Source organism: Danio rerio, chromosome 21 (assembly GCF_049306965.1).
Source record: "Danio rerio strain Tuebingen ecotype United States chromosome 21, GRCz12tu, whole genome shotgun sequence".
Classification (NCBI taxonomy): Eukaryota; Metazoa; Chordata; class Actinopteri; order Cypriniformes; family Danionidae; genus Danio; species Danio rerio.
Window position 1 is genome coordinate 17,131,766 of NC_133196.1, and position 26,848 is coordinate 17,158,613.

General features: G+C 34.2%; 2 protein-coding genes and 1 long non-coding RNA gene across 7 annotated transcripts; 2 read left to right on the top strand and 1 right to left on the bottom strand.

Moving 5' to 3' along the window:
• On the top strand, nt 1–9,318 carry p2rx4a (purinergic receptor P2X, ligand-gated ion channel, 4a). 3 transcript variants are annotated; one of them, XM_073934235.1, is made up of 12 exons: nt 1–282; nt 350–524; nt 3,459–3,530; nt 3,806–3,878; nt 3,965–4,061; nt 5,977–6,057; nt 6,146–6,287; nt 6,831–6,967; nt 7,056–7,149; nt 8,423–8,488; nt 8,618–8,713; nt 9,165–9,318. In XM_073934235.1, exons 1-12 carry the CDS (start codon nt 140–142, stop codon nt 9,183–9,185), a joined length of 1,197 nt encoding a protein of 398 aa, XP_073790336.1. In that variant the 5' UTR covers nt 1–139; the 3' UTR covers nt 9,186–9,318.
• Nucleotides 6,061–14,466, bottom strand: LOC141379831 (uncharacterized). Its single transcript, XR_012396677.1, has 2 exons — nt 12,841–14,466; nt 6,061–7,994 (listed from the first exon to the last, which is right to left on the bottom strand). It is a non-coding gene; the product is annotated as an uncharacterized lncRNA (long non-coding RNA).
• idh3b (isocitrate dehydrogenase (NAD(+)) 3 non-catalytic subunit beta) lies at nt 10,920–26,848 on the top strand. Of its 3 annotated transcripts, none has more exons than XR_012396520.1 (12): nt 10,920–10,974; nt 12,863–13,036; nt 13,591–13,711; nt 14,873–14,933; nt 15,026–15,158; nt 17,566–17,699; nt 17,782–17,884; nt 17,970–18,116; nt 18,469–18,563; nt 19,414–19,474; nt 23,037–25,566; nt 25,729–26,848. XR_012396520.1 is itself a non-coding variant. In NM_001002157.1 (11 exon segments), coding segments are annotated over 11 exon segments (1,149 nt in total). In that variant the 5' UTR covers nt 10,920–10,932; the 3' UTR covers nt 26,393–26,697.

Here is a 26,848-nt window from a genome sequence, read left to right on the forward strand (position 1 = left end):
GACGTGTGTTAGCTTGAACCGCAGTGTGGCGTTGCTGTGAGTTAATAACCTACCGAACTTGTGACTATGAGTGGACAGACAGGGAAATAAACCGGCGGAAAAAGTGGAAGTGATTTAATGTTTAAGTCGGCCGTTCACAATGAGTGAAAGTGTTGGTTGCTGTGATTCAGTCAGTCAGTGTTTTTTCGACTACTACACGTCTAAAATACTGATCATCAGGAGTAAGAAAGTGGGAACGCTGAATCGCTTCACTCAAGCTTTAGTCATAGCCTACGTTATCGGGTAAGTTTAATAAATACATAAAGAGCACAGTTCACACTTCTATTGTAACTTCCTTATTTGCATACAGGTATGTGTGTGTCTACAACAAAGGCTACCAAGACACAGACACCGTTCTCAGCTCAGTCACAACCAAAGTGAAAGGAATTGCTTTAACAAACACCAGTGAACTGGGCGAAAGGATCTGGGATGTGGCTGATTACATTATTCCACCTCAGGTAGTTCGCCGATTAGATGAAGAGGAGGTACAAGATAGACTATTTAAATGACCAGACCACTCACTGGTGCCACTATGAAAGTTTAATGGAGTGTGGATAATTTGCACCTGCATGCTGATAAACCTTCATGTTCACTTTGCTTAGTTCTGTGTGTAGTATGTGTTAATAATACACAAGCCTATTTTCATTGAGGTCAATTTGAACAGTGTCTCTTGGGTAGTAAAGGTGTGGCTGGAGCTTTGAAAGCAGTGGATTTCAACCTTTATCCCTTTAGCTTATCTGTCAAAAAATAAAGGTAGATATGGCACTGATGGTTTCATGATAAATGTTTCAACTTTCCATTTAAATTGTTGTTTGTAATGATTATTCTAATATTCTTTGTTCATTCTTCAGAATAAAGGTGTTCGTAAGTTAACATAGGGGAGAGCAGGGCACAAATGAAAATTTTTTGGTTTTGGCCAAATAATGAACAAAATAAGGGGGTTAGACAAACCATTTTTTTATCAACAGCACACAAGCCTCTCTTACAAATGAGCACTGAAAGTATGATCACCAGACCTATGGTTTCTGTGCAGTATTGCTAAAAGTGCCAGGAGTAAAAATGTTACTATTTACCCCACCTGTTGGGGCAAGTTATAAAAGTTGTGTTATTAGTATATGTTTATAGTATACTTGTATATAGCATATTTCCTCAGTACTTTACTCATTTTTATTCTACATAGCACAGCTAGTTTATTAATTGGATAAATATATTTGGATTCATTTGCATCATTATCCATTATACAATATATGTATTTGCATTATTAGCAATAAAAAACCCTAACCATTGGTTAACCATAAGAAAATACCTTAAAACTTGGTGTTACATTTTACTCTGCATTACTTTGTGCCCTGCGCTTCCCTACACTATCAAAATCGGCATTGGTGGTTCTGTGATAAACGTTTAAACTTTAGATTTAAATTGTTGTCTGTTATTTTTATGACAATATTCTTCATACACTCTTCAGCATAAAGCTGCCAGTAAAAAAACACTCACTGTGATGCCATAAAAGAACTTTGTAAAATATTTCTTTAAATATTTTTTTTATGAACTAATTACCCTTTTGTTTAATGAAAAGTATCCATTCATGTTAAATGAAGCATCTATCCAATAAAGGTTTACTTTTAAAAGTTTACTAAGTAATAATATTTGATCAATGGGAAAGTTCACCCCCAAATTCTGTCATTTCATTTTCAAATTTTATTTGTCAAATTTAATTCAAAACATGTTTCTGTTGTACACAAAATAAGTTATTATTTTAGAAGAAATTTAGAAGAAAGTGGGAAAGCTTTAACCAAAGTAATTGTTTTTCCTACTCTGGACGACAATAGTTTCAGGTTTTCAGCTTACTTTGAAATATCTTCTTATTTTGTTCACCAGAATAAAGAATTGTTTCAGGGTGAGTAAATGGTGAGTTTTGATTTTTCTCTTCACAGAAGATTTTTAGTGAATAAAGATTTTTTTAAATTGCAAACATTTTCAAACTAAGAAAAAAATGGTTGTTTAAAATCTGTTTAAGGAAAGGTACTTTGGTGCACCAAAAATGGTTCTTATATGGCTCCACCTATATTGCAAACAGCTAAGATTTACTCTTAATACTCTTAATGTGCAATAAATGGACAAAAAAAAAAAAGATTTCTGCTAAATTGTTGCTTACTATTTATGTGTTGAGTTTAAACAAACCCATAAAATTTAGTAATGTTCAACTTAATTTGTTTGTTTAAATCCAGCCCAAATAACTTGTTTACAACCACTTACCAAGGAATCCAAGGAATCTTCTTTGAATCATTTTTTTTCAGTGTATTTCAAGGTGCACACAATGATTTTTGCCTTTCATGCTGAAACATTACAAACGTTTTATTTTAAGCTGTTTGATTTTATTGTGAGTCATAGAAACCAAGACTTTCTATACATTTAGATAATTAAAATGATTTAAACACAATTAAGTTGCCACATTTCATGCTGTTTCTTTTTAATTTGGAAATTATTATGTGTATTACAAAAAAAAAACTATTTGAAGATAGACTGTATGTCTGTGGTTATACTTCTTACCAAATATTTAACTGCATATATCTTGTTTTGACTAGTGCAAAACCATAACATTTGCCTAAACAAATTAATTTGCAGCAGTTGCACGCTCTACTTAACAAAGTCAGGTGAGACTGAATTTTTTGCAAAGGTTACCTGATTTTTTAATTGAATTTGAGTATTTTAATTATTAAATGTGCAGTAATTTATTTGATATAACGTTAAAACATTTGTTAGGGAAATGTATTTTACTCTTCTTTTGTTATTATTTATCATCAAAACTACACAACAAACAAGTCTCTGTACTGTGTAATAGCAATTAATCGTGATTTAGTTGTATAACATTTAAACAGGCCTCGCAACCACCTGGTTAACTTTTTATCCTGGGTTATCATAATTATTTTAATTGCTTATTACCATTTATCAGAGTTGTGTCGGTATTTTATTTAATCCATGATGTGGATATAAATTCAAGGAGTGCACCTTAAAGGGTTAAATGGATATTAAGTATTCAAGAGATAATTAAATAAAAAATGTGGTTCAAAACTTACATGAATTTTTTTTTTCTGTTAAACACAAAGCAAGACATTCAGAAGAATGTTGAGGTAAAAGCTGCCATTTATATTCAGTAGGATAAAAAATGCTATGGAGGTAAATGGTTGTTTTTTCCCCTACGTTCTTTTGTATTAACAGACATTTCTATCTATAAAAATGCTATTGAAGTCAATAAACATTTTTTGGTATATCTTTCTTTGTGTTCAACAGAAGAAAGAAACTCAAACAGGTTAGGAACAAGTGGTGTTTTTTCATATTTGAGGTGAACTATACCTTTTTTCGTACCTAAATTATGAGGAACTTTATTACCCAAAATCATGTGCTTTTGAATGTTTCAGGAGGATGGATCGTTCTTCGTGCTGACCAACATGATCATCACAACAAACCAAACACAGTCCAAATGTGCAGAAGTGAGTCTTTAAGGGAAGTATAGTGTTCTACTTTTCACTTAATATTAAAAAGTGATTAACAAATAGCTGATTTTGTTTCTAAATTTATACAGCTGAAATGGTCAAATTTGATTGTATTACAAAAATTAAATTAAAATGATTACAAAACAATGTTACTTGATTATTTAGCTCATATTTTAAAATAATGTAATTTAGTGTCATGCTTCTTACATTTTTTAAAAACATTTTTACATTTTACAATTACATTTTTGTTTTATTTTGACTCCTGTTATTAGAATCCAACTCCTGCATCCACGTGCACTTCGCACAGGGACTGCAAGAGAGGCTTCAATGATGCTCGTGGAGATGGTATGGCTCAGCATTTACTTTTAAATCTGTTGAACAGCAAGTAGATCATTTTAGAGACATAACTTAATGCATTTGATTTTGTTCAGGTGTTCGGACAGGCAGATGTGTCAGTTATTCTGCCTCTGTGAAGACTTGTGAGGTGCTGTCCTGGTGTCCTTTAGAAAAAATTGTCGATCCCCCGAAGTAAAACCCTAATTCTATTATTTTTCTTCTGTACATTGGAATATGTTTTGCTTATTGTTTTCAGGATCAATAGTTTATATACAGTTGAATGCACAATTATAAGCCTTCCTGTAAATTAAAACAATTTTTAGAAAATATTTCTCAAATAATGTTTGATGGAGCAAAGAATTTTCCACAGTATTTCTGCTAATATTGTTTTCTTCTGTAGAAAGTCTTGTTTGTTTTATTTCAGCTAGAATAAAAATAGTTTTTTTTATTTTTAAACATTTTTAGGTCAATGTTATTAGCCTGTTAAACAATATATATTTTTAATTGTCTACAGAACAAACAACTGTTATACTATGACTTGCCTAATTACTCCAACTTGGATAATTAACCTAGTTAAGCCTTTAAATGTCACTTTAGGCTGTATAGAAGTGTCTTGAAAATATCTAGTCAAATATTATGTACTGTCATCATGGCAAAGATAAAATAAATCAGTTATTAGAGATGAGTTATTAAAATTATTATGTTTAGAAATGTGCTGAAAAAAACTCTTCGTTAAACAGAAATTAGGGAAAAATAAACAGGGGGGGTAATAATTCTGATTTCAACTGTATATCATGCAATCTTCATTTATTCATTTTCTTTTCAGCTTAGTTCCTTTTTATTAATCAGGGGTCGCCACAGCGGATGAACCGCCAACTTATCAAGCATATTGCAGTCTTGCAATCTTTTCAGGCTTATTTATAACAAAAATAATTTGATGGCAAAGACTTGATTTAAGGATAACAGGGTCACCAATTAATTCTAATATACTACGTTAGTACTTTCCTACTGTCATTCACAAGGTTTTACCTATTTGTTGCTTATACATTTTAATGATTTGTAATGCTTACACTTGATATAACAATATAAAAATTTATTAAAATAATATAAATAATTCTAAAAAGTATGCTGTTTTCGATTTGCAAAATACGCTGCTCAGCATATATGCTTACACCCCTCACAAATTTATCTTTTAAATTCATATTTTTAAAAGGAAGCTACAATGTTAAATGTGTGTATATTCATTAGATTAGTCAGTACTGAGCTTTTCTAACTAAATAACTTACGATAACGGTCCAAAAACTAGTAAACCCAAATTTAAATGTTATAGAAAAATATTAAATAAAAATTTAAGAAAGAGGAAAAATCAAGAGACGCAAAAAAATAAAAAATTTAGTTGAAATTTTGTAGGTTCTAATTTTTTTGTTGCAATATTTTGTTTCAATTTAATTGTATTGTCTTTCGATTTCTAAATATGTTTGGTGACTAAAATATTATTTTGATAAATATATCTGTTTAATAAATCTGTTTTGTTTAAATGCACCAAAACGCATTGCCTATATTCACTGAGAAATGAATACAAATATGTATTTTTAAAATGGAGTGTACTTAATTATGCTGAATTGGAACATTTTACATTTTAACTTTGTTTTTCTCTACACAAGATATTTAAAAAATTAATGTAAACACTGTACTTGCATTTAGAGTGATAGTTTACCCAAATATTTAGAAGCAGTAGTTTAGTAATTTCTTTATTCTGCTCAGCACAGAAAAAGGTAACATTGATAAAAGCTGAAAACCATTGACATCTATAGTAGGATAAACAAATAATGTGGTAGTCAATGGTTACAGGTTTCTGGCTTTCTTCAGAACATCTTCTTTTGTGTTCAACAGAAGACAGTCAGTCAAACAGGTTTTGAACGAGTGAAGGCTCCGTAAACGATGACAGAATTTTCAGTTTAGCTTGAACCATCCCTTTATTTTTCTGTGTACTGTAAATAAAATCACATTACAAATTAAATAGAAAATCTGCCGAAAATCTGTGACCAATACTGTATGGAATTTAATTGTGACTAATGTTTTTATGTTCTATATTTTTATACCTCAGCCCACCACTACTTGCAGATGCTGAAAACTTCACTGTGCTCATAAAGAATAATATTCGATATCCCAAATTTAACTTCAACAAGTAAGCTTTTCAAATGCTTTTCTTATTTATTAATGAATTATCTGCCAGTATATTACCTGAATGCAATATTCTCTTTGCATCCTTACAGAAGGAACATCTTACCGAATATAAACAGCTCCTACTTGACACATTGTGTGTTTAGCCGTAAAACGGATCCTGACTGTCCAATCTTCAGACTTGGAGACATTGTTGGAGAAGCTGAAGAGGATTTTCAGATCATGGCTGTCCATGTAAGAGCGTATTTGACATTTAAGAGCAAAAGAGACCTAGTACTATTATTATAAAAGGCTTTTGAGGGGTTAGTTCACTCAAAAATTAAAGTTTTGCTGTTAATTATTCACCCTCTTGTTGTTCCAATTCCCAGAGACCCAGCAAATTAAGATATTTTACAATTGAGAGCTCTCTGACCATTCATAGACAGCAATAATTTTGAGATGTTCAAAGTTTGATGACAAAATTTGTCATTTTTGCTGATTTTTTGGTGCACAAGGGTGTTCTTGGAGCTTCATATGATTACATCTAATCCACTGTAGTCACATTGAATGTTTCGACAACGTTTGACTTTATGGATTATCCCGGGTCCCTTGCTGTCTATGGAGGACAAGAGAGCTCTAGGATTTCATTTAAAATATCCTAATTTGTATACACAAGATAAACAATGGTCTCAGGGAATAGGAACAGGGAATTAATTTATAACACAGTTTTGCATGGTGAACAAATCCTTTAATGGCATCTCCAGGTTTTCATTTATGCACAATTTCTCTTCTGTTTAGGGCGGAGTGATGGGAGTTCAGATCCGGTGGGATTGTGATCTTGATATGCCACAGAGCTGGTGTGTACCTCGCTACACTTTCCGCAGGCTAGACAACAAAGACCCAGATAATAATGTGGCTCCAGGGTACAACTTTAGGTAAGATGTGATTGGAGTTAGTAAAAGTAGATCCTCAGAGAAAGCGAGGTTGCATTAAATGAGGCATGGTTTGCTGAAATCTCTACAGATTTGCTAAATATTACAAGAACAGTGATGGCACTGAGACCAGGACACTTATCAAGGGTTATGGTATTCGCTTTGATGTCATGGTATTTGGCCAGGTGAGACACCTTTGATTTTTCTAAAGGGCCAGATATACTCCCAGTGAAATTTTTTATTTTATTTTTTTTAATAAGAAGTACAGAGAAGCTGGCTTTCCACCAAGCAAATTTGGAATTTAAAGCCATCTAATAGACATTTAAACATAGACATGTGGCTAAAACAAGGGAGTGAAAAAAAATAAATAAATAGATGTCTAATAATAGATGTCTAATAATAGAACATAAGAATACTAGTCATCGTTAACATACTTTACATATCTAGTCATTCATTCCTGTGCATTTGGACTACTGCCAGACGTCTATTGGATTTTCACTGAAAGCCCAAATTTAGCCTAATTTAAAAAAAAAAAAACTTTTTTACTGCCTTACCTGCAGTGGTTTGCCTTAATGTATAATATTCAATTTGCTTCTATGCTAAACTCTCTCTCACACACACATACACACCAAAACACACACAAACACACACTGCTTTCTTACGAACCCAGATTCAGAATCTTTTATGTTCATGTTTGGACGTCTATTAGACATCATTTAAACAAAGTCTGGGGCAGCAGCAAGAAGGCTCGCCTCACAGCAAGAAGGTCACATGGGTCCTGGCTGTGCATTTCTGTGTGCATTGCTTGTTCTCCCCATGTTTGCGTGGGTTTCCTCCGGGTGCTCCAGTTTCATCCACAGTCCAAAGTCATGTGCTATAGGTGAATTGAATAAAGAAAATTGGCCATTGTGTATTAGTGTGAATGTGAGAGTGTATGTGTGTTTCCCAGTACTGGGTTGCAGCAGGAAGGGCATCCGCTGTGTAAAACACATGCTGGATAAGTTGGTGGTTCATTCTGCTGCGTCGACCCCTGATGAATAAAGGGATGAACAAAGAATATGTTTGTTGGGATAGGACTCTAGAAACAAACTTTGTTTTGATTATTTTAATTCTGAATGTTATTACATTAATTTGTTCTTCGACTTTACTCTTAGTATATCAGGGCCTTAAAGGGATAGTTCACCCAAATAGGAACGTTTACTCACAATTTACTCACTCACAAGTGGTTACAATTGCTTTATGAGTTTATTTTTTCTGTTAAACTAAAAAAAGAAGATATTTTGAAGAATGTTGGTAAGTGGTAGCCATTGATTGCATTCTTCAGAATATCTCATTTTGAGTTCAACAGAAGAAATCTCAAACAGGATTGGAGGGTGCCTAAACTGACAGAATGTTCAGTGTTTGTTCAATGTTTTAACGGCTGTTTACACATTAATAAAACCCTTATTTGCAACACAGGCTGGGAAATTCAACATCATCCCAACACTTCTGAATATGGGTGCAGGCTTGGCACTTCTAGGCCTGGTAAGCATGTCTGAACAAATTTGATCAAATATGAGAAACTTTTGAAAACACAATTAAGACTTACTGAATTAATATTTCAATTTTGCATTTCTAATGATTACAATTGATACTTTTCATGGTCTGTTTAAGGTGAACGTCATCTGTGACTGGATTGTGTTGACATTTATGAAAAGGAAGCAACATTACAAGGAGCAAAAGTATACATATGTTGATGACTTCGGACTTGTGAGTATTTCTGGCCTTACTGAACATCCAAACGCTTAATTGCTGTTAAAATCATCTTAGTTAAAGGGATAGTTCAGCCAACAATAAAAATTCTCTCATCATTTACTCACACTCCACTCATTTCTAACCTGTTTGAGTTGCTTCTGTTGAACATCGAGGAACATATTTTGTAGAATGCTAAAAGAAAGCCATTGATTTCCATAGTATTTTTGTTCCAACTATGGATGTTAATGGCTCACCATTTTTCAGAATAGCTTGTTTTGAGTTCAGCAGATGAAGGAAATTCAGAAATGTTTACAACCACTTGAGTGTAATGATATGATGAGGAGATTTTCATTTTATGAATGGTGAACTATCATTTTAACCTTTTATATTTGCTTATTGAAATGAGCTTTTGTGTCTCAAAGGTTTTTGGTGCAAAAAACTAACAAGAGATATTTCTTTCAACTAGTTACACAACGAAGACAAATAGAAGATCTTCAGGCTACAGATTTATCCCGTATTCAATGCCAATTTCATCATAAATTGTATGTAATTGTCAGGATTTAAAAATCCAGTTACAAATGAGGGACCGGTTAAATGAATTAAAATGCATTTTGATGAAATTGTCAGTGTGATTTACTTCAATTAGATTTCATTTCAGTACTCGTTTGACTCCAGAATGTGGAAAAACTATATTTTTAAAAGGAAACGTAAATGTCTCTGACGACAAAAACATAAATCTAAATGTTGACAAGTTTGTGTTTTTGTAGTTTTCTCATTAAATCTAGTGGAACGTTGAATAGCCTTAGTCTAAATCAGGTGTGGCCAAACTTGATCCTGGAGGGCCAGTGTCCTGCATAGTTTAGCTCCAACCCTATTCAAACGGACCTCATTAAAGAGTTCAAGTGATGTTGAAGACACTGATTAGTTTGTTCAGGTGTGTTTGCCTAGTGTTGGAACAAAACTCTGAAGGGACACTGGCCCTCGAGGATCAAGTTTGCCCATCCCTGGTCTAAATGTTTAAACCGATTGAACTCAGTAGCAATTAAATAAGTATATCTAATATATATTCTAATAAATATTTTATTCACTATATTTAAAAAAAAAACAATTAACTGAGGCCCCCTAGGCAAAAGCAAGAAGGTTGCTGGTTCGAGTTGGCATTTCTGTGTGGAGTTTGCATGTTCTCCCTGTGTTTGTGGGTTTGCATGTTCTCCTCATGGTTTCCTCCGAGTGCTCCGGTTTGCCCCACAGTACAAAGACATGCGCTATAGGTGAATTGCTAAATTGGCTTTAGTGTATGTATGTGAAAAAGTGTGTATGGATGTTTCCCAGTACTGGATTGCAGCTGGAATGGCATCCGCTGCATTAAACATTTGCTGGATAAGTTGGTATTTCATTCTGCTGTGGCAAACACTAATGAACAAAAGGAATAAGACTATATATATATATATATATATATATATATATATATATATATATATATATATATATATATATATATATATATATATATATATATATATATATATATATATATATTATTATTATTATTATTATTATTTATTTTTATTTATTTTTTTCACTTTTAATAGATAGGACAGTAGTAAGACAGGAAAGCATGGGGAGCAGAGAGAGGGCAAGGATCAGTAGGACCTCAAGATAGAAATTGAACGCGGGTCACCATGAGGTCCGGTGCACTGCAGGGTTTAGCTCCAACTTGCCTCAACACACCTGCCTGGGTGTTTCAAGTATACCTAGTAAGACCTTGATCAGCTTGTTCAGGTGTGTGTTCAGGTGTGTTTGACTAGAGTTGGAGCTAAAATCTGCAGGACATCAGCCTGCAGGAACAAGTTTGGTTATCCTTGATATAGGGTGATTCAAAAAGAATACCACAACTCTGAAAATCTGTATTTAATCAAAGAAACATGATGACAACAGCGCTCCTAGCGACTAAATAAGCAACCAAATGAAACTTCAGAGCTTTCTTAAATCGACGACAGAAAGAACTTAGCTCTCCTTTTCTACTTCGCAGTTCTTGATTGTCAAATTTGTGGTATTATTTTTGAATCACCCTGTATATTACAAAAACAGTGAACCGAGGGCCTCTAGTGGCGGTGAAATAAGTGTGCATTACGCGTGGCCCCAGCAGGGGTCAGTAGAGAAGCGCGCAGCTCACGGTTCCTCGTGCAGGAGGAAGATCACGGCGACCTTCTTCTTCCTCGCGTTAACACATGATGGCGGCCGCGCTGAGAGGGAGCGTCCTAACTCTCGCCAAGGTGAGTCTTAAAAAATGATGTTCCCATTTGCTTATATTTTAAGTGACATACTTGTATTGTTGCTTGAGGCACACCTCTAAACGTTAACTAGGAAACAAACAGTTTTGTCTTGCGATGTAAGGCAGGTTGAGATTTTGTTGCATCAAAATAAACTGAAATATAAATGTCAGCCCTCAGGGTAAGGTGTAACATTATGAGAAAGTATGGAGTATGCAGATTTCTAGAATATTCCTGAAAAGCTCCTTACACTGAGGTGGCATCTTGTTGGTAATTGTCCTAATACCTTTTAAATTAAAAGATTAATGTTATGGAACATTCATATTTTAATGTCACTAATTTGCGGTCAAAACAACTATACTTACGTGACAAGCCTGTTGATCACACCGCGCCCAAAAACACTTCCAGATCGTTATTTTTATTTTGAATAAGTTTCTATTATAAAGAAAAGCTCTTTTTTTTGTTTATTAGCGTTGGAACGCTTGTTTGTGTGTGTGTGTGTGTGTGTGTGTATACACACACACACACACACACACACACACACACACACACACACACACACACACACACAATAATATAACGTTAATAGAATAGACTAACGTTAGGTAAGATTTCTGATATCATGGATTTATGTTTTTGATTTATAGTGAAACTGGTGGACAAAAAGGTTTATGTTCTATAATTATTATTTATTTTCATGTGTTATATCTTCTCAAATTATCAAGCTATTTAATCATAAATCATTTATTGAAAGCTTTAATACATAACTTAAGTAATTTAACACAAATTTTCATGTATCATCTCTTTTTCTGTTTTTGTCTTTAAATTGTGCAAGTGTAGTAGTATATTTTCTGCAGCCTGACATTTAGAGAGCCTGCCAGTTATTCTTAGAAAATAGTACAAAATCTTGTTTCCAAGGGTTGATATTTGCACGACAAGGTGCTTTTCAGCTTTTTCAGTTAGAAATTTGTGAAAATCACAACTCTTTCTTGCCTAGTTTATCTGATAGCATCTAGGTTATCTGAAGGGTTACTGTGACTACATGACCTCACCTTGACCTTACTCCACTTAGATAGAGGCAACATTCTGTGCGATGTAGTTTAGTGATATTATGGATAGATCTGTTTGTCCTTAACCTACCAGACATAACATCTGGTCCTGACACTAAGATGTAAGAGCTTCAGTCTGTGTAAACTTTGGAGGATTTTCTAACTCTTGCTTCTTGACTCCAGTCTCTTTTCTAGAAGAGCCTTTTACTTTAAGATATTGGATCTTAAATCTAAGGTTTCACATTTTTATGCTTTTATTTTGGCTCAAACATTTCTGTTCATTTATTTCTTTTAAATATTATTGTTATTTTTTCATTTAAAGTTTTTGTTATTCATATTTGTCAATAAAATTATACTAGAAATCTCAAAGGCTGTCAGCATCAGAAACTTATTTTGCTTAATACTAATAAACATATATTTTGCAATGCGCTATTTTGAGACAACTCTGTTTAGAGAGATTTTAAAATGTGAATCCTTCAACAGTATTAGAAAAATCTTTTAGATTTTACATTATTTTGTGTTATTTATTGATGTATTTTTTTTGTTATAAGCCTATTTATTATAAACATATCTCTCTACATAATACTGATAAAATAGGCAGCGTTTTTTGTTTAATTAAAACACTATTGTACAAGTATTGAATGATTAACTGACCAGGTTTGCATATATATAATGTGTTTTTATATATGCACATATTGCTGTCTTTAATGCCCTTTTTGCATTTGATAACTCTTCAGGACTGCAGACCTCCACACACGCCCTTATCCCATGATGCAGTTTTTATTGTAGAAATACCAGTTTTGATCTGTTCAATGTTTACCTGTGACATTTGTGAACCACAGGGTCTGACGGGGGTCCGGTTGCAGCCTTTGTGTGCCCGTTCTCTGAGTTTGACCTCCAGTCAGAATGTTCCAGAGAGTCCACCGGCCCGTGCCGACAGCACTTTTAAGGTCACCATGGTCCCAGGAGATGGAGTTGGACCGGAGCTGATGACTGCAGTCAAAGAGGTTTTCAAGGTACTGATTATTAGACATGAAGAAATCCTAAAATGTCTCTAGGACTGTGTGATATTAGAAAAAAACTGACATTGCGATATTTACGTTTTCTGCGATGTGACGATAGTAGTCAACCTTTGAAGTGGAATCTTTCAAAAACTTTATTCAAAGCTGTCCTGAAACTATTCAACAGCACCAATTCTTGACTATAGTTGTCACTTTTTTGCTTGTTTTAATCCACTTTAAATGTTTACTACTGCACAGTTTCACCAGATGGCTTAAATAGACATGTTTGGAATGAATTTATTAATTTAGATTGGTTGGGATGATTCTGCAGAAGAGTAAATAAAAAATAATAAACAAAATTCAAGCATTGATAAATACAACAGAACTATACAAATTAAATAAACGGTGTATTATGGTTTTTTGGGATTCTTTAGATATTCAGGTACATGGAGTAAATTGGATGTTAAAACACTGTATAGTTTTCAAAATATGAATAAATCAATACAATAAATACTTAATTGTCGCATCTACCCCAGTTTCTAAGGCAAATCTTTCACCTCACCCTTTAGGCTGCTGATGTCCCTGTGGAGTTTGAGGAGTTTCATCTGAGCGAGGTGCAGAACATGGCTAGTGAGGAGAAACTGAACGAGGTGCTTTCCTCAATGAAGAACAACAGAGTGGCCATCAAGGGTAATGTTTAATGTTGTTACTTGTGTCCTAAGATGTTAAATAGTGCAAGCTGATGTGCACTTGCTGGCTGCTTTATTAGATGCATCACACTAGTACCGTGTTTAATGCTCTCTTCAAACTACATTCATTATGTTTTGACATTGATTTAACGAGATGCTGCAAACATTCTTCAGCTTTTTGGTTCATATTGGCATCCATGATTTGAATCTCCCATTCTGACACATTCAAACGTGCTCAATTGGATTGAGCTCTGCTGACTGTTTAGGCCATTTAAGTTTTTTTTTACTCCTTTTTATGAAGATGATTTGAGACATAATGTGTTATCCTGTTGTTGCTCATGGTCTGCAAGAATGCTTGGTAGGACTAATAAGTGTATATGTGTATGATAAGTATTGAAGTTTATTTCACAGTTACTATCATAAGATGTTATTAAGATGGATTGCCTGAGTGACGAAACTGTTTCTGTGTCTGGCTGTACTGCTGCACAGTGCTCTGTAGTGTCTACGAGAAGGTAAAGGTTCATAGAGCCTAAATGTGAGGGGTCCAGAGTGATTTTGGCAGCCCTTCTGCTCGCTCTTGATAAGTACAGTTCTTGGAGAGTAGGGAATGTTGTACCAGTGATTCACTCAGCAGTCTGAACTATGTAGTCTTCGGAGGTCGGATTTGGTAGCTGAGCTAAACCAGACAGTTATTGACGTGCAGTGGACTGATTCAGTGATGGAAGTGTAGAACTGTTTTAGTAGCTCCTTTGGAAGGTTGAACTTCCTCAGCTGATGAAGAGGTACAGCCTCTGTTGATCTTAAACTTGATTTGTGCTTAAACTTGAATTTTGAAAGGGTTTAAGAACCATGTAATGGCTGAATCAGTCTGGTCAATATTTTAGATTTGGTATCTTCTCCTCTTTTCCCCATTGTCTGTAGATCCTAGAGGTGATTATGCTTGAAAATCACATTATATCATCACTTTATTGAAAAAGTCGGACCGGCCAGTCTGACACCAGTAATCATGCCATGTTCAAACGTCTTGACTCACTGACATGTGATTGGCTGATTAGATATTTGCATTAATGAGCAGATAAACGTATGCATCTATAAAAATGCTCAGCAAGTAGCATTGATCATCACCATTTAATAAACTTAATTTAATTCTCTCTATGGTTAGGGAAGATTCACACTCCTATGGAATATAAGGGAGAACTGGCATCTTATGAGATGAGACTAAGGTACTTTTTAAATATTTTATCATAGATCCTTTGTGCTAGTAATCGGTCTCCTGCTAGATTTTGTTGGATTAAATGGTCATTTCTTGTTGTAGGAGAAAGCTGGATCTGTTTGCCAATGTGGTTCACGTGAAGAGCCTTCCTGGATACAGCACCCGCCACAATAACCTGGATCTGGTGATCATACGGGAGCAGACTGAGGGAGAATACAGCTCTCTGGAGCATGAGGTACTTGTTGTGTTCATGATCAGTTTCTGTATGAGGAACAAACTTTTTAAGACTGTTGTTTAAGATGTGCTGTGAGATCCAGAAATTTAAGTCAGGAACCAGAAAAGAGAACAAGATTGTTAATGAGCTGGTTCAGTGGTTTTCAAACTGTGGGCTGTGGCCTCCCAGTGGGTTATGGCAGTATTGCAAGGTGGCCACAAGCTGTTATTAATTGAAATAGCATTCATATATGTCAAATTTATGTGTAATGGGTAATAAATGGTCACTGCTTAGTTTAATAACAGCCTACTAATTTTAAACATGCTGCAAAGCTGGCTGTCAATAGGTTAGTGCTCTTGTTTTCTGCTGGTTTTGACTGCTTGAGATCTGCACTCTGAGATCTAAGGGCTGTTTTATAAAACTGGTTAAGAAGAAAAGCAGAGATTAAAGTCAAAAACCCAACTTCAATGAGCCGAACTAAACGTCCACGCTTGAATTGGTTCCATAACAGCAAGTTGAAGATTATTTGATCTAACTAATCTGAGTTCAGTATAAATAATCTAGATAACTGCTCGTGCACATTACTGTTGTGAAACCTTAGAGTTCGAGTATAGATACATAGATTATGTTGTTTGCTATCATGGCAACTTTGATAATCAAAAGAGCTCTGAAATAAGACACAGCTATTCACAGCCAGTGAGCTGCGTTTGTTTTAAACATATATAATAATTTAAACATAATAATCAAAAATTACAGCTTGCAACAAAGCAAGATAAAAGCTGACATAAGATTTGCAGATTGTCTTAATTAAAAAGAGACCATTATCTAGGCCTATTAATGCTAAATTAAATATGTGTCACAATACATTGAAACTGTGCTTGACTGCAATTTTGTAATTCATATACTACATATGTAGCTAAGTACACCCCTCTCACAGATCAATTTTTTTAAATTGATATTTTCTACAGAATGCTTTATGATAAAATGTTTGTGCATATACATTAGATTATTCAGTACCAAAGCAAAATTTGGAGCGAATCTAACAAAACAAAAACTAAAGATCAGTCAAAAAAAAACAGTACATCCAAATTAATAGGTTGAGGAAAAATATTAAGTAAAATTTTTATAAACAGGAAAACAAATCAACATAAACATTAAAAAAAATGTTGAAATGTTGTAGTTTATATTTTTGTTTGCAAATTATTTTAATTTAAAAGTAAATATTGTTCTATTATTAAAGATGTTTGATGTGTATATATTTACAATTAATATATAGTTTTAATCATTATTAAGAGGTAAAGTGAAATAAAATGGCATCAAATGGCAGGCGAATGTTGACATTATTTTGTTTAAGCATGAACTTGACTTAGCCTAACAGTTAACCTGTCCCGGACGAGGCTTGTTTCCCAGTATAAGTTGCCAGAGTAACTGTGTTTGAACTATCACAAATTTCATTTATGAAATGGAATCCGCTATTAATAAACCTGACTTAACAAAATAAGCCTGGCTTTTTCTCTAAGCTTAGTTTATGGAACAGCCCCCTGGACAAGATTTTATATGTGAATTCTGGTCTGGCCATCATTACGTTTGTGGGATGTGGCGATTTTGCACAGAGCGTGCCCTCAAAAATAGATCCAGGAAGAAAATGGTTTGAAGTTGTCGCATATATTGCATCATCAGAGTTGGGGCTCTTATTGGTTATTGCATTGATGCTCGTTCCAGCTGTTGTCACATTGCAGGAAAGTGTCTGAAATCTTTTGACACTACCAGAACTTTAAACCAACCTACAAAGATCAAAGATTTTAGCCTAGGATTTCAGGAATCTTATAGATTTCCCTAATTTGTCCCAGATTTCCAAATCGTGGTTGAAGTCCCACAGTGTGAGCAGGGTTTTTCTCACTGACTCAACAAGGCATTATTTAGCCCCTTTCACTTGGTAAGTGATAAACTGCCACTGTTGTTTCTCCGTTGAGCATCTTCAATTCTTAAGTGCAGGTCACATTTGTATCTTCTTGGATCTAACGCAGAAGGGGGGCAAAACTTCATTATTGCTGAAAAATCTGTCCCGCACAAGTCTTGTCTGAACCTGTTCCCTGATTAAGGTCCACCCACTTATGGCATCTGCCTGGATTTAGGTTTTTCGGTTTACTTTGTGTCAACCCGAGTCTCTTTAGGGTGTTGTTGTCTTATGTAAATTTTGTTTATTCAAATCATTGATAGTTTAAGTTCGATACAGTTAACAGTCTTTGCATCTGAGTAAGTTACCAACCCTCCACAAATAATGGGTTCACTTATTGCTGTGGGACGCCAAAACATGCATTTCTTAGTGTAGTGGGCCACGAGTTAAAAAGGTTGGAACCACTGAGCTAGTTAATTAATTTTAGTTAATGGACTGAATGTTAAATAAATGTTTTACTTTCTCCCTCAGAGCGTTGCAGGAGTGGTGGAGTGCCTGAAGATCATCACTAGGGAGAAATCCCGCCGCATTGCTAAATTTGCATTCGACTACGCCACCAAGAAAGGCCGCAGTAAAGTGACCGCCGTCCACAAAGCAAACATTATGTAAGCCTAGTGGGATTATTGCACCCGTACTGTTTTAGACGCTCCACGCGCAGACTCACTCTCTAGGATTTATTTCTCACAGGAAACTCGGGGATGGTCTCTTCCTGCAGAGCTGTGCGGAGGTGGCTGAACTCTACCCCAAAATTAAATACGAGAATGTCATCATTGATAACTGCTGCATGCAGGTAATGTTTTCTGGCTTTCATAGTTAATAGCCTGTTATAAGAGTGACCTGTAGATACAATTGGGATATTTTTCTGTGGCCCACAGCTGGTGCAGAATCCATATCAGTTCGATGTGCTGGTGATGCCCAATCTTTACGGCAACATCATTGATAACCTGGCAGCGGGGCTGGTTGGCGGAGCAGGTGTAGTTCCAGGCGAGAGTTACAGCGCGGAATATGCAGTGTTTGAAACGGTTCGAGACTAAATCTTGTTTTTCGTTCTTTCATTGGTAATAAGTGAATAGAGACTCTAATTATTGCTACATGTTTATGATGACTTATTGAATCATATGAATAGCAAAATCCATTTTGAAATAGTCAATGTATTTCTTTATTTGAATTAGTATTTTCCAAGACACACGTCCAAAGTTGGGTGTGAAATGAAAACAAAAATGTAATTGCATCATTTACATTTGCCATTTCCAACCAAAGTTTTCAAAAGGACATTACATGCTACATTTAATGCTTAAAAGTTGCTAAATAAAACTTCAAATGTATGCTTCTATAGACTTTACTGTGGTTTCTGTTTCTTGCATTTAATATTAGGGTGCCAGACATCCTTTTGCTCAGGCTGTCGGCAGGAACATCGCAAACCCCACCGCTATGCTCCTCAGTGCATCAAACATGCTGAAACACCTCAAGTGAGTTCCCTATTGTTATATTTTATAAATTCCTTTAGTCTTCCACAAAAGGGATTTATTTAAATTTTCAGGGACCTCGATCCAGTCCAGATTTCCTTCAATCAATGTTGCATTTGGTAATCAGATGTATTTATCTATTCTAGCTAGCCGAATGATGATCATTGTGCTGAATCATGCAATTAATATGGTAGCCATGCTAAAAATATCTGTGTTATAAACACTGTCAGCAAGCTACAACATGAGCAAAATACTATCAAACATATCAAAGATTAGCAAACGTTATAAAAATGTTAGCAACATGCTAATGCACACTGTATACTTCTTAACAAAAATATTATAGCATACAATATTGTTAAATCTAGCAGCATATTTGTAGCTTTTTATTAGCCTTGTGGGTCTGGTGACCTGTGGTGCCATTGTGTTTTGAATCTCGAGCTTCAGTCCCAACTCGTGGAACTTTTCTGGTCCTAGCCCTCTTTCCCTTCATCTTTTCCTTACGCTCAACGGTCTTATCACATTAAAAGCAAAAAATACCAAAACACAATCTTTACAAATATATAAACAATGTTTTAAAATATACAGTATTCACAGTACTGAAATATGTTTTAAACTTATGGAAAACCTGTTTTAAGCATATTAGCAACTTCTAACTAATTCTCATTATCTATCTGTAAACATTTCAGCATTTCTGGTAACTGGGCTTTATCTGGACTGTGAATTTAAAAACATTTAAATTTCTTTAAAACTATTTAGGATTTATTGGCCAGGCTTTCTCAAATCTGTCTCAATTTTGTATGTGGTCTTAATTGTATTGATGTGAGTGGGTTCTTTTATTATTTATTTTTTTCAGCCTCGAGTATCATTCAAACATGGTGTCTGAGGCAGTCAAGAAAGTCATCAAACAGGGCAAGGTAAGAGTTAATTGTATTTGTTTGGTTTTATGTGTGAATGAGAGAGAGAGATGTGTTTGTTACAGAATTATATCTATTATACAAGCCATCACAGGTTTTCATCCTAAATGGTGGGTTTCCCTTAGTAAGGGATTGATGCATAAATAAATAAAATACTGTTTTAAAATTGGTTAAAAATGGATAAATAAATTAATTGCTGGGTTCTTTTCTTATTTTAGTTGTCATCTTAAAGACCTCATGAAATGGTCTCACAATTGCTTTTTAAAACTGACATTTCCTTATAAAAGAGGAGAATCGGATAGAACGTATAAAAGAGCTCTTGTTTTGTTATACCTGTCAGTCTGTCACTTGTTGTGCAGTCAGATATTAGAAAACTATGAAAGCAAGAAAAGAAATATATTTAGTAGACACTTATCACATGTCCGAGTTTCTTAGTAGCAGAAGATTAGTATATATAATTTAATACATTCATAAATGCATATAAATGTTTTTTTTAATCAAAATATTAAACACTTGCAAGCATTTAATATTATGATGACCTTTAACGTGTCATGACAGGCAAGTGAAAAGGGTCCGTTCACGCTGGAAAATGCATTAGCTAATGTTAAATATAATGTTCAACTATTAGCACAAATGAACTGTTTTGATTTCTTGTTGAGATAATTATGAATTAGTGAACAATTGAATTGAAAATGAAATTCATTGTAGCTCTATTGACAGTTTGTTTAATAAGTAGTACAGGGTCTCCGCGGGTCCTTAAAAAGTCTTAAAATGTCTTAAATAAAATTTTCGATTTTTAAGGTCTGAAAATGTCTTAAATTCTGTAATTTTCCATAAGGAGGTCTTAAATTTCATGTGGGATCTTAAATATCATGTCCGACTCGTCTTATGGCGGCAAATCAATGGCAATATAAATCGAGCGCAGCTGTGATGTTTGCGCGCGAGGAGAAGTGAACCGTGAGCAGATTACAGGTCTACAAGCGAGAAAACTACAGCTCGTGAGCGCACAGGGGATCTTCGAGCGCGCTCAACTGATTTAGCGCGAGAAAACAAGTCCCGCGCGTGCACATCATCATCTGTGCGCACGATGTGGTCATGCCTACAGCGCGCGCGCGACCAGTTCTCTCCGCTCGCTCGCTGGTTCTTCTCTCTGCTCGCGCGAAACATTTTGGATTTTTGTGAGTCCTAGGGCGGGACTTGGTTTACTTGTTATCTCTAACGCTATTGGCTACTCTACCTTTCCAGAAGTTAGCCGGGATTGGACGCAGGTAAGCTAGTTTCCCCTTTAAATAAAAATATACAGGATATCTTATCATAATGTCACAGTGTGAAACTAATAGACTTACTTTCTTAGTAATAATAGGTGACGACTTACTTTCAATAATGAGATATTTTTTGTAATAATTAATCTCATAATAATGCCTATTCTTACCATCATGACCAAGTCATATAATAACATATCAAAATAATGAGATATATTCTTGTAACAAACTTTATTACTTGGGAGAGAAAGAGAGAGTTATACCATGTGTCAAAAGATCTCTCCATTAAACGGAAATTGGGGAAAATATACATGGGCTAATAATTCAGGACGAATAATTCAGACTTTAAATGTGTGTTTTGAACCATTTGATGAAGTTTAGCACCTACATTTAAACTGAACTCAAACCAAACGTGTTTTTTTTCTTTTTTTTTTCTAAGACTCATTGTCCTTGACTCATTTTCTATGAAGAACAAGTCAGAATAAATTGGATGGACAATAGTATACAAAATAGGCTATACATGCATGCAGTGCATAAAGTACAAAGGTTTATAGTAAATATATAGTAAATAAATAATTAAAAATAAATAGCTTAAAGAGAGTAATAATATGGACCTTAAAATGGGTTTTAAAAAATTAAAACAGCTTTTATTCTTGCCGAAATAAAACAAGAAAAAAGTGGGCTACTAATTTTGACTTCAACTGCATATGTGACCTTTAAGATGTGGGCCTGTCGTATAGAAAGTGGTATTTGTATGCCTCTGAAGTGGAATGATGTAATGGATAGTGAGTAAAGCCAAACTAATATTGTAGAAATTAAATTGTTGCTCAATAGGTGGCGATAAACACCCATCTGAATGTCTGTCACTGTATTTTTTATGTTTAATTGGGCTAATCATTTTTGATTGAAGTCTTTATATGCAGGTTATTCAATCATTAACTAAAAATAAGATAGAAATATATATATATATATATAATATATAGATATATATATTTTACACTGACCTATATTACAAACAATGTTAACAATTATAATAATATACAAAGCTGCACTGCACATATACTATGCATTGTATGGAAAGATCTAAAACGCAAATAAACTCTTCTGAAGACAATATTTCCTAGAAAGATCATGCCCAAGTGTAATAATGAGCACTGCTGTTGTGGTTAATAATGAAGTAAAATACAACAAACCAGACAAGTGCTGCACGGACAAATCAAATGGGTTCAGAAAGTCATGTTACAAGAATGCAAGTCATTATTTTTGAAGATTAATTTTTATTATTTGACTGTTTCTCGAGATTGAATCCTCATAAAGTTCTCAGAAAGTTTCTTATGATTATGACTTGCAAATTGTATATATATATTTAACGGCGTGATCTTTTAACCTGCGTCCAATCCCGGCTAACTTCCGGAAAGGCAGAGTAGCCAATAGTGTTAGAGATAACAAGTAAACCAAGTCAATCAAGTAATCTGTTCACGGTTCACTTCTCCTCGCGCGCAAACATCACCGCTGCGCTCGATTTATATTGGCATTGATTTGCCGCCATAGATTTGCCGCCATACTTCACCACATCATTCTGTGTTGACACACTGAACATTTTCCTGTTTTTTTTTTTTTTTTGATTAGGTAAAGTCTTAAATTTTCATTTTAGAGGACTTAAAAAGGTCTTAAAATGTCTTAAATTTCCTGTTAAAAAATGTGCAGATACCCTGTAGTAGCCTACTGTAATTTAATTGCTGTTAGGACTAAGAGGACATTTACATCTTAGCATTTTCAACAATAACTTGACTTCTTTTTATGATTTTTGTTAGCCTGAAACATTCAAACTTTTGCAAACCGACTTTAATGTGCAAGTTTTTAAAACCATAATTAATTATCTGTGTAAACTATTAAAAAATGATTTTGTTTGTCTTTATTACTGGCCTGGCATGCATAAAAAGTGTTTTGTTTTGATGGATCTGCAAGCAAATGCAAAACTGCAAGCAAAACATATTTCGTACCATACAAATAAACTGTGTGAAGGGGGTGTAAAAGTTCCAAATACCCGTTTAGGGGGTCTTTTATCTATTATCATGATTTATTCAATTTAGTTTCTTTCCCTTTAATGCATACATTTAACTTTAGCTTTTAATTTCTTCCTTTTTTCATTTTTTCCACTCTTCATTCAGTCTCTTGTCTTCAAGTTTTGCTCCTTGTCTATAAGTTGCTGACGTGGTCTTCACCTTCCCTTCCCTCTGCCGTCACGGCCCAATCTGGGTGTATGTGACCGTGTGTGTGTGTGTTTGTCTGTGTCCCAGGTGAGAACGCGAGATCTAGGGGGTTACAGCACCACTGGTGACTTTATCCGTGCTATTGTGGCCAGTCTACGCCAACGAACTGATTGAAGATCGTACTGTACATGCCGCTTCTGATCGCAATATGTTCAAAGAGGAGTTTAAAGCTGTCCTGCCACATCCTGCATTTCTCTTCTGCTTTTTCTGTCTCTCTCTTTCTCATCTTCTCTGGCTGATTTTATTTTTTTTTCACTGCATCAATGTACGTTCTTTTTTTACAGTATTTGTTATAGTCTTGTAGTCAATATGTGTATAAGAATTGCACTTCTGTTTAAAAGTTAAGAGTTGGTAACGTTTCTTGCATTAACCAGGGCTGCATTCAATAAAATTAATAAAACAGTAAATATAAAGAAATGCACTTAAAAAAAGTACAGTTGACTACTTCATTTCCATTTGAACCCTTTTTAGGGTGCTCATTTGGAAAAAAAAGTTTTAGTGGGGTTGTACACAATATATATACAAAAATATATTGTTATCAATGTCTATAAAATTCACGTATTTGGTAAAGGCTTAAAGGGGCCAAATATAAAAAATCAGAAATGCTTGTTTTTTTGCATAAGCTCTGCATTTCACTTGCATCATGTCAACAGATAAGGTCATTTAAAATGTTATGGTGGTCTGCTTAAAGTATATTTGAGATCATACACTATATACAGTAGATCTGGCCATTTTCATTGCATGATACATTGACATTACAGTACAGAAAAGTTTATATCGTACATGAAAAGAATTCTTTTAAAAAAAGAGGCTCTTGGATGTGCATGTAAACGTCACATCCTTTTGATATACGTAGTTCTTCGTGTAAAGATTAGTCTACAGGCTGTCATAGATGGTCTACAATCTGTTCACACTTGATAATAAAAAATATCTATAGTGATTCAAGATAGTTCTTGCATAAGAGGTGACTTTAGTACATTTTGATAAGTAATTTATGCCTTAAAGGCCAAAGCTGAATTTTCCAGCATCGTTACTCTAGTTTTCAGTGTCACCGAATCTTTTATAAATCATTTTAATATGCTGATTTGTTCATCAGAAACCTTTCTAACGATCAATATTGAAACATGTTTTTGTTAGAACAGCAATAATGCATGTCTGGCATTGTTTTACTCCACTACTTTGCCTGTCCCTGTTATACATTTGATTTAGTTTCTGCACGCCAATGTCTTATTGTCGTCATCTGTGCTTTGGAGCTGGACCTTATTTTTTTAAGTTTTCAAAAGTGATTTAACATTGTAACAAGTGAAGAGGTGTGATACTTGATGATTTTTTTCACTTTCAATGGTACCTTAGCAAACCTCACTAAGGAAATCTGCTGTCATAAGTCAGATGAGCAGTTGTTGTTTCTATATTATGATGCTGATGTTCTGTGCCATTACTGACTTAACTGTGGATTGAGGTAAGGATGGTTTTATATTCGCATATCCGTTCAGTGACATTGTGACAGGCTTCCTATATTGTTTACCGCGGTACTTTGAATATTCGGCTTAAGATCACATGAAAGTACGACTTCAAAACAATATTAGCAATATTTAATTGACTTTGTTACTTTGATAGTCATTGGCTGCTAATATGATTTCACTGTTTAGTATATTATTAAGGAGGGAATTCAAATGTGTTAATATAAAATCAACTTTACCTCAATTAACTGTGGACACGATGACTGACTGGTCTCTCAGGCATTTAAAACTTACCTCAAGTCACTGTTGTACTGATGTAACATGTTGTCTTCATATTTTTCTAACTCAGCACTTGCATTACTAACGTTTGTAATCTTGCATTGTAAAAAATATCCATCCATTAACAGGTTCCATATTTCGTGATTCACAGTTTTTCTGTTTATTTATTTATATGAATTGCATTATTTTTAAGATATATTTTTGGCCTTTTTGCCTTTATTAAGTCTATAGGACTAAGCGAAGTGGGAGAGGGAGGGGGGTAGGGATGGGAAATGTCCTTGAGCCGGGATTCAAACTCTGGATGCCCTGAAGTTCTACTGCACCATGTGTCAGTTTGCTAACCACTAGGCTATTGCGCCGGCAAATTGTCATTGATGTTGAAAATTCAACTGCAGTTTAACAAAGTGACTTTTGTTGATCTTTTAGTAGTTTTGAAGCAATATAATTGTGTAAGTGAAACATAATTATTGTGTAATACATAATATAATGACAATTAAATCTGTAAAATAACAAAAGGTACTTTCTGTACCATAATTTACAACACCAACCCAGAAGGGTATCTGCGGGGTCTTAAAAGTCTTAAAATGTCTTAAATCGCAGAATCTACATTTTAGGCCTTAAAAAGTCTTAAATCTACTGAGATATTGTGTTGTAGGTCTCAATTTTTACAGTAACATGTCTAAAATGTTTAAAACATGTTTCTCCTTTTATTTACGGATGAGGATACTGACCTGACCTAAATATTTTAATTATAAATTGTTATTATTAGCAGTTGACGGCTATGTTTTGTTTTATTCTTGGTTAGGGTGATAGGGTTTGTGAATGCATGTATTTAAAAAATTAATGAAAAAATATTCAAACAAAATGATTATTTTTGTATTAAATTAAATTTGTATAAAATTAATTGTTTTTTGATTGAGCAAGTGAACATTTTTTCTAACTATGATTTTGGAAAGTTCTTAGCATTTATCCTCGTATAGGTCTAAAATTCCGTTCATAATGGTTTTAATGTCTTAAAGTCTTAAATTTAACTTGGTGAAACCTGCATACTTCAAAATGTCAAGAAGCATCACTTTTTCCAAACTTTTCAACATCGATAGTTGTTGGAGGTAAGATCAAGGTTGCAAAATGGAATTCAAAAGCATAAATTAAGAAAGTAAAACATGAATCACAATATATGGAAAACAGTTAATTTATGGGTATTTTTTACAGTGCAGTGTGTTTGGGAAGGTGGAAACCAAGCATTTCAATTTCACAAAGTGTATTTATTTCCTAAATGAACAGATCGATTTTATGTATTTTTTTTTATTTAAGTTTTTTTCTCAACTGAGAATTTTTTTATTTTTTCTGTGCCAATAAATAAAAGGATTGAGAAATAAAAACATCACTTTATAATCACTGCTAATGCGTGCTCTGTTTGAAGACGTAACATGACTAAATGAAAATTCTAAAATTATATACTGGATATCATTGAGAAGTGCATGTTTGTGAGAGAAACTCTTTAGTATGAATGCATCCCGTGTGAACATGAAGGCATAAAAAATGTTATTGCTCTCTTTGGTATAGGTTCGCACCTCAGATCTGGGAGGATATGCATCAAACGACGAGTTCACCAGGGCTGTCATCACCAATCTGGCTGTCTAAATCAATTCCAGCATTCCACTGATATCCTCATCCTAAGCACAATCAACAGACTGTCCAGTATATCAAACATTTCTCATTTTCCCTGCTCAAGTCTTTCTGCTGGCCTAACCAGTGGACTATCACATGGTCTACAACAAAGCACAAGTGTTGTAAGATTCATATGTCGTCTCTGGCCAGAAGCAGTAATTAAAGAATGCCTGTTTAATTGCTTTATAATGCTGCTTAGTAAAAGATGTATTTATTCAGCTATTTATGACTTAATCACTTGTTTAGTCACTAACATTAATAAAATGAAATGTGTGGACAAATATGTTGTCATTTTCAGTGATGGTACACGAGTTAGGAACTTTAGGAGTCCTCTTGAAGTTTCTCTGGTTTTAGGTTTCAGTGAAGTGTTTATTGTTTTTCTCTCTTTAGGGTCTGATAAAATTTCAAATAAAGATATTGTCGTTTTCA

Bases quoted from the DNA above. Each gene is read 5' to 3' on its own strand.
- p2rx4a (XM_073934235.1), top strand. From the start codon at position 140: ATGAGTGAAAGTGTTGGTTGCTGTGATTCAGTCAGTCAGTGTTTTTTC. The intron at 283-349 runs GTAAGTTTAATA...ATTTGCATACAG, and splicing joins GTCATAGCCTACGTTATCGG to GTATGTGTGTGTCTACAACA. The intron at 6,288-6,830 runs GTAAGAGCGTAT...TCTTCTGTTTAG, and splicing joins TTCAGATCATGGCTGTCCAT to GGCGGAGTGATGGGAGTTCA.